General features: G+C 33.8%; 1 protein-coding gene and 1 pseudogene across 1 annotated transcript in view; both read left to right on the forward strand.

Annotated features, from left to right (window-relative positions):
- The window catches only part of DYNC2H1 (dynein, cytoplasmic 2, heavy chain 1), a 522114-nt gene that overhangs the window by 78686 nt on the left and 434731 nt on the right, over window positions 1-8697 (forward strand). The window contains exons 33-37 of the mRNA XM_012659112.1: window positions 622-888; window positions 1814-1965; window positions 4503-4647; window positions 6032-6134; window positions 6637-6804. Coding sequence (XP_012514566.1) covers window positions 622-888; window positions 1814-1965; window positions 4503-4647; window positions 6032-6134; window positions 6637-6804 — 835 coding nt within the window. The remainder of the gene's footprint in view (window positions 1-621; window positions 889-1813; window positions 1966-4502; window positions 4648-6031; window positions 6135-6636; window positions 6805-8697) is intronic.
- LOC105822149 lies at window positions 2141-3095 on the forward strand (annotated as a pseudogene).

The raw sequence follows: 8697 nt of genomic DNA on the forward strand, positions 1-8697 counted from the left end.
AGCAATCTGAAAAGATACTCCCCAAAAGAATCTGTGCATATAATCATAAGAAAAAATGAATAACTTAGATATACTCAGAAATTACTATTAGTGTTAGTTATAAAATTTGAATCTTGAAATTCGCTTCTTAAAAATAGCTTTTATTTCAGTGGAATTCGGCCTAGTTTTAGTGCCTATGGAGCATAGTTTCTTGAAATAAAGGAGCCATGGATTATTAGTTTCACATTTCTAGTGGGAGAGTAGTAATTTAAACAATTCTGTAAAATCACGGTAATTTTTTTTTTTTAACTAAGAGAAGTTAAAATCTTAACATCTTTTCTTCAACTATGAGGAAACAGTTGGTATATTCTATATTTACTTTATCAAACAAGATTACTTCTGAGAACTTTGATTTTTTTTTTGGCTGAAACCTCATCCTAAGAATGCCTTAAAATATGAATTTATTTTTTTCTCGTCTAAAGGTTAGAAAGATACCTTGATAGTTATGGAAACTGTATCCATGTTTACCACTTTACCCTTAAACATCATCATACATATTTTACAAATTGAAATATTTATAAGATAGAAATTTTATATTGAATAGAAAATATATTTTGTTGGTTGCATTTTCATCAAAGTCAGATGTCATACATTTTTCACAGGATGCTGCTGAGGTATGCCTTTTCCCAACTCCGGTCCACTCAAATTGCTACAGTTCATTGTAGTGCGCAGACTACTTCTCGACATCTCCTGCAGAAACTGAGCCAGACTTGCATGGTGATCAGTACTAATACTGGTCGTGTGTACAGACCAAAAGACTGTGAAAGACTTGTTTTGTACTTAAAAGATATCAACCTACCCAAGCTTGATAAATGGGGGACCAGTACTTTGGTGGCTTTCCTACAACAAGTAAGTCTTATCACTTGAAGTGTTTTAATATAATTGGAAATAATTTAATTTCATTAACTTTTCTCATAGATAGAAAATCTGCTTTCCTCCTTCAGGGACAATTTTATCTGGATGTGTCATGGAAATTAAACTCCTGAAGCATTTTAATCTTGTTCCAGTTCTACCTTCTTTGATTTTCCTCCCTTTAAAAGTTAGTATTACATCAAGATGATATTTGACAGCGAGAATAGAAACAGCCTTTACTCTACATCTATTGCCTGTCCTTTATTGCTTAAACAAGGAGGAAAACAGAAGCTGGGATGATGTTGGAGTTCGGGGAATTTTTCCTTCATTTTTTAAAGTATGCATTCTACTGATAGCGGTTGCACTGAGTGTCATTCCTTTTCTCTGGCCGCGTTAGCCCATTAGTCTCCCTGTTTGCCTATATAAGGATTTGAGATCATATATTTTCAGTCAGTGTGGAAGATTTTTTTCCCTTTGTGTTATTTACATCTTATTATTAATAGAAACTTTAAATTCTTAGAGCTTATTATGCCTATTTATGTAGGTCTAAATTTAACTTCACTGTTTAACTGCAAAATATAATGAAATATTTATAGAAAAAAATTTCCTTATATTTACCCTGACATTTTACTTTTTTTGATATTGCTAGTAGATTTATATTTTCTCTGAATTATAGTGTTTATTGGAGAGAGAACCATTTTAACAACTAGGATAATTTAGCTAACATTAATAGAACATAGAGATTTGAACAGTATTTTTTAATGGTATAAGAATTTAAGATATATTTCAATCTTAAATTCTTGAGTTAGGTAGAAGACGATGATTGTGTTTGGAAATAATTGAAACTTAGGCAAAAATATCTTTTATCATTATTAGAAAATCTTAAGTATAAAACATTTGAAATATATTTGTTTTTAAATAGGTATTGACATATCAAGGATTTTATGATGAAAATTTGGAATGGGTTGGTCTGGAAAATATTCAAATTGTGGCTTCTATGTCAGCTGGAGGAAGACTGGGAAGACACAAGCTTACTACCAGATTTACTTCTATTGTTCGTCTTTGTGCTATAGAGTATGTATTTTAGTGTTTAAAAATTTTTTTTAATTTAAGGAGACATCGTATATAATTGCATTTTACTGAAAGTATCAGTTAATGATACTTCTTTAAAACATAGAATGTAAAAATGGTCAAACTTAAGCTCTCAAATTTTTTCCTTCCCTTCCCAAAATATAGGTAATAATTTAGTATGATAAAGGCTTTAATCAAAGCATCTTATTTATTTGAAATACATAAAGAAATAGAACTGGCCCGAAGCCGTCTCCGAGACGGGAGGCAAGACGAGAGGTAAGTCCGCCTTACCCCGCGCGGGCTCCGCAGCTGCCCGGCGGGTCTCTGCGAGCGCCCGACGCTTCTCCTCGCTGACCCCGTGCCAAGCAGCGACCCTGAGCCGCCAGCCGAGCGCCCGCGCAGCAGTGACCAGGAAGAACAGATCTCCATGACCTCCTCTACCAGGGCGTAGGGAGAACAGCCCGGGAGTGTTGACGAGGAGCTCAGCAAAAAAAAAAGTCCGAGAAGTGGGATAAAATGAACATCGTGGCGGCGTATCATCCAGCGGACAAAGACTGTGGTTTAATGAAGATAAATGAACCAAGCGCTCCTCCCCATAGTGTGAAAGGTGATGATGAAGGTGCACGTAGTGATTCAGAAACCGCTGAAGCCAGGACCCACATGCCTTAGCTGAGAAATGAGCTCCTGCTGACGGCTAGGAGCCAAAGCAACGGGTTCGGGAACAAGAAAGCAGGGGAGAGGACGAAAGCGACCTCGCACTTGGAGAACGAGGAAAAAAAGTGAAAATCTGAAATGAAAAGGAAGCTTCACTGCAGTGAAGGGCTGAATATTAAATCATTATAGCTAGACAATTAATTTAAAAAGAACTACATGATGATGAAGAAGATGAAGAAATGTTAGAGACTGCAGTTGGACAAAGCGTGAATACGGAAGAAGAACCAAATCAAGAATCTACTACAAGCGACCAGCAGCAAAACAAATCACACAGTTCAGAGAAGAGATTTGTTCAATACAACAATTATTTGTTAGATACAAAACGTGTAACTATAGTACACTGCTTCTTACTCTCCACAATTCAGTACTTAAGTACCAACATGCATGTCAGATATTATATAATGCCAAGAATTAAATAACCTTAGAGACTGAGTAGACTGAAAATGCCTAATTGCTGCATATATTCTTGTGCCTAGTACTTCACCACAAATACAGCATAATGTCATCAGTCCAAAACTGCATTACTTTTGTAAGAACACTGATTAATTTGTATAAGATATTATATAGATTTTTTATGCTTTAGAGGTTAAACAATATCTTTGGGGGGTGAACTAATTTATTTTCATCACTTCCCAGCCCTTGCAAAGGAAAAACAAAAAACTGATATCTTACCCACTGGATGGAATTATGCCCATTTAGGAAATACCCTTGGTTGTTATTAATGTAAGCTTTAGGAATTGATTACATCAGTCACAGCCCTCACGGCTGCACTTAAATTAGCATTTGGTTGGATAATAGGAAGAGGGCGTGCCTTCCAAAACAGAAAGCACCAGGCCTAGAAGGGTTCACTAGTGAATTCTACCAAACATTTATTTATTTTAAATTGCACAATTATATATGATTGTATATATTTATGGAATACAATGTGATGTTTTGATACATGTTGACATTACAAAATGATTAAAGCAAGCTAATTAGCAAATTAAAAAAAAAAAAAAGAAACAGAACTGTTTTGTATAGTCCCTGTTCTGAAATGTCAATATCAGGAATCTGAATTTTAGATTTAAATATTTTATGTGATTCATAAAACAAAAATATTATCAAATTTTATGAAGATAACCAAAAAGATAATTTAAATCTGAACAAGGGAGAGGCAGGTCATTTTAATGGCTAATGGCATCAATCCTAATACATCTATCTGTCTCATGGTCCATAATTTTTACAGGGACTGCCAAATTTTCTGGTTATGGCACTGTCTCCTCTGTTTATATTGAACCTACAAATATTATATTACAAATATTTGAATATTACAAAACTTTGTTTATATGCTTTCATGCTAATTTTACCTCATCAATTAACATTTTTCTTTCAGAAGTGTTCCTGCCATCACTTATGCTGTATTGAAATAAATTTTGGTTTGGGAAAAATGGATTGATTTTTATTTGCTATATTGGTTCTACTTTTATAGTTCTGACATGGATTACTGCCCTGTGTATAGGCTATACTTAATTCAAAATGCTTTTTTTAAAGTAAAATTTTCCTTTTGGCCTTTTTAAAGATCAGTGGTTTTTAAATGATAATGTTTTTAAAAGATTTTTTTGGAGTCCTCTTCTAGGACCCCCAGCATTTGGTAGTAGATACTTTGGGATCAAATTGGGTTGAAGTGAGAATAGGGAACTTGAACCTGGCCTTATCCTTGGGTGGTAAGCCTTAGAGGTATCTAGGTCTCAGAGCAGCACAGTTTGGAAACCACTGCTGTAACTTAACAATGAAATAATAGTTTAGAATATTGATTTATTTTAACTTTCTTCTTTGTCCTTTTTTAGTTACCCAGAAAGAGAGCAATTACAAACAATATATGGAGCCTATTTGGAACCAGTTCTACATAAAAATCTGAAGAATCATTCTATTTGGGGTTCTTCATCAAAAATTTATCTCTTGGCAGGATCTATGGTACAAGTGTATGAGCAGGTATGTATCCATTTATATTATAGTTTTCATGTCCTCTAGTGTCAAGCTCAAAGGACTACCTTTAATCGTGACTTCCGTGTTGATGCCCAGGCTTTACTTTCCTGTTGTTTATTAGATTTTTCTACTAGAGCATAAGCTCTGTGAGGACAAGTGCTGTGTGTGCCTTATGCACTATTGTATCCATGACACAGTTTCTAATAGGCTCTCAATAAATATTTGTTCAATGAATAGATTTGTGGTGGATAGTTAGTCAGTTGTCAGCTAAAATTTAGCATATTTAGAATGGAGTTCATCCTATTTCCAAAACCAGATCTTTCTCCTAACTTCTATCAGTTTCTGTCTTCCAAGCTTCTTCAAACCTGAGAGTAGTCTTTAATGTTTATTTCTTTCCTGCTGCCTGTGAGGAAATGTCTGAAGTATTCTTCCTTGATAAAGTGGGGAAGATACTTGAAAATAGGCTTTGAGGATGCACAAGACATTTATTGAGCACCTTCTCTCACCAGTGGTAGTCCTAGGGATGCACAAATGACTGAGTTTCCTCTCTGGAAGTTCACAGTCTACTGAAGGATTGAGACATATAAATAAACCGTTAATGTAGAGTGATAAATGTAGTAATAATAGTATGTCCAAGTTACAGAGATAGCACAGAGGAGGGGGTAAATAACTTTGTTGTATATGGTAGTTGTTTAGGAGGCAAAATTTGATCTGAGTTTTGGAAAATGAATAGAAATGTACAAAGCGGCTGAAGATGAAAAAAGGTCTTCCTCCCAGATAAAGAGAATAGCATTTGCAAGTTATGGAAGTGCTTGCAGAAGATGCTTTTGGTAGTACTGGAGTAAAAGTGGGCAAGTTAAGTTAAAAAGCAGCAACTTACTTTAAAAAAATTAACTCAGATGTTAAATAATCAAGATCAAAATTAGAGCAATGGCTCTGTCCATAGAAAGGAAGGGATAGGCTCTTCATTGGTTATATATTGAGGAGAGAAGCACTTTGATTTGTTCAGTGACTTCTTGAACGTAAGATAGCTCTGTGGTCCCCACCATTAGAAAATGATTCTTACCTAGACCTGGAATTGCCACCATCATTTTATAAAGGTTAGGATAGTTTTTCTTGAATTCATTTCTTTAGCAAGGCTTTTCAACCTTTTTTTTTTTTTTTTTGGCCAGACTTTGGCCTGCTGTTGAAGCCTATGAACCCTCCTTAGAATAGTGTTTTTAAGTGCATAAAATATAATATAAGGATAGCTAATGATATCAGTTATATTGAAATACAGTTCCACTCACAGGTAAAAATGGGCATTCCTCTGAGTCCAAGGTGACTGAAAAATTTATAGCTTATGAATTTAAGAAAGTAGAAAGATTATTTACTATATTTCCTTTTTTAGGTGCGGGCCAAATTTACAGTTGATGATTATAGTCACTATTTCTTTACTCCTTGCATTCTTACCCAGTGGGTTCTTGGCTTATTCAGATATGATTTAGAAGGAGGTAAGTTTTGCTAGTGTATCTTTGTGTATGCGTGCGCGCAATTATGATGTATATTTTATTTGTAATAGATATGTTAAATGAGTATTATAACAGTAATTATATTTTGAAAATTATATGACTATTAAATTTAAATATTACTATTAAAATAATATATTTCTTCTTTCAAACTTTGTAAGATTGTCGCTATTAAAACTTGATTTTGGGAAAAAAGAAATCATTATTCTTTGTAGCCAAAACGTATTTAATATACTTTTTGGAATTGATATTTTTATTAAGCAACTAGACTTGATAGTGTGTAATGTAGCCTTTAAGTGATCACAAAAATGTACCAACTCATTAACAAAATGAATTTTAACTCTTTTTCCTTTTCTTCTATTTATCTGATGCCAAAATTATGGTATGTAGATTCCTACTCTCTATTTCTTTCTAATATTTTATTAAACAGACCATTTTTAAATCCTTTGAGTTTTATTACAATTAAAGAAAATTTTGCCTTTTTTAGGATCCTCAAACCATCCACTAGATTATGTATTAGAAATTGTAGCATATGAAGCACGGCGCTTATTTCGTGACAAAATTGTTGGTGCGAAGGAACTTCATTTATTTGACAACATTTTAACATCAGTGTTTCAAGGAGATTGGGGCTCAGATATATTAGACAATATGGCAGGTAATATAATATAGTTTATGTAAATATATGATTGTTATAAGAACTTTAAAGTTATTTTTCTTACCCATAGCATGATTTTACATGTCTAAACAAATAAAAACTGTGGATAATTTTAATGTTATTTTTTTCCATAAAGAACTGCTCAGTCTTTTTTGCTAGATTTCAGTAACTATGTTCTAAACAAAATATAATGACAATAATTTTCTTCTGGGAAAACAGAAGTTCAGGCCATACTGCTTTATATTTGCAATGCAAAATTATTTTAATAGGCTGGGCTCAAAAACTCATGCGTGTAATCCCAGCACTTTGGGAGGCTGAGGCAGGAGAATTGCTGAGGCAGGAAGATCGCTTAAGGCCAGGAGTTCAAGACCAGCCTGGGTAACATAGCGAGACCCTATCTCTACAAAAAAACAAAAAAATTATCTGGGCATGGTGGCACACATCTGTAGTGAGCTAATTGGGAGGCAAGGGCAGAAGATCGTTTATACACAGGAGCTGGAGATTACAGTGAGCTATGATCGCACCACTGCATTCCAGCCTGGGCTAAAGAGTGAGCTTCTGTCTCAAAAAAAATATTTAAAAAAAGTTTTTTTAAAAACAGTTATGTATATATGAAACTTTTAAAGATCATTGAGAAAATCCATATTCGATTATAATGACCTTTTGCTTAAGACTAATGGCCATTCTTATTCGTGTCACTACCCATAATGTCATTAGCACAGAACTCTTACATATTCTTGTTACCAGCTTCATTTTTTGTTATGGTAAAGAAAATATAACACCATTCAGATAAAGTAGCTGTTTTGTATTTGCAACTATTACTGCTTAATAACCAATTTGCATTTTGAAAACTGTTGTGGGAGTAATGCGTGTACTATGAAAATCATCATGGTGAAAGGGCCTTTGATAAAAGAGGACCCCAATATGGAAATATTTCCTAAGAACATTGCTTTCAGTCTATATAACATGTTTATTATTTTAGAATATAAAGCTAGGCTTCAAAAATATTTCATATAATACATTCTATATATTGTACATTTCTAAATTTAATAGTGGTCTCAGGGCTGTTATTACATGTGGAAAGGATATTGAGATTGACAGAGGGATTTTCTAGGTGCTGCCAGAGTTTTGGAGTCAGGAACTGAGTTTAAGAGAACCTCAGGCAGGATGAAATGCTTAGAGAAGCCTGATAATATTCTAGAGTTGGCTTGGTGTTTAGTGAGGGTTTATGTCATTATGGCCTGTAGTCTTCATGACATAGTGTGGAGAGCCTTTGATTCTTAAATGGTGCCATCTTTCTAGTGTCTCTTCTTGCAAAGAAAGTGGCATATCCTTTGGGCATTAGACAGTGTTGGCACCTATTGAATCCTGTAGAGTATGGTATCTTTCAGAGACCCCTATGTAAGACTCAATAATATGTGCCCTTTTTCTATATTTTGCTATTCAGTAAAGGGTTTTTAAAAAACACAGGTTTGACATATGTTAGATCTAGGCACATAGGATTTTCACATAGTGAAAGGTTAGTTTTTTTAAGAACATTTAATTTTGGATACATAAAAAATAAACTAGATACATCATTGCCCTCAAGAAGCTTGTAATCTAATGGCAAAAACAGATATGAAAATCCTTGCTTACAGTGATATCTATTGCTAGTATGTTTAGATGCCACAACGATTTGTGGAAATAGATGGTTAAAGTAGTAATTGCAATAAAGTATGAAGTGTTTTATAATTAGTGTTACTTTTCTGAATATGTTTGGGATAAAAGATAGTAAGGTTGCAGAAGAGGTAGAGAGAAATTGTTTTTTAAGGAAGTTACATTGAAACTTTTTTAAATTAAATTTTTTCTTTTGAGATTATTGTAGATTCACATGCAGTTGTAAGAATTAATACA

The sequence above is a fragment of the Propithecus coquereli genome, unplaced genomic scaffold, assembly GCF_000956105.1.
Source record: "Propithecus coquereli isolate 6110/MARCELLA unplaced genomic scaffold, Pcoq_1.0 Scaffold6, whole genome shotgun sequence".
Classification (NCBI taxonomy): domain Eukaryota; kingdom Metazoa; phylum Chordata; class Mammalia; order Primates; family Indriidae; genus Propithecus; species Propithecus coquereli.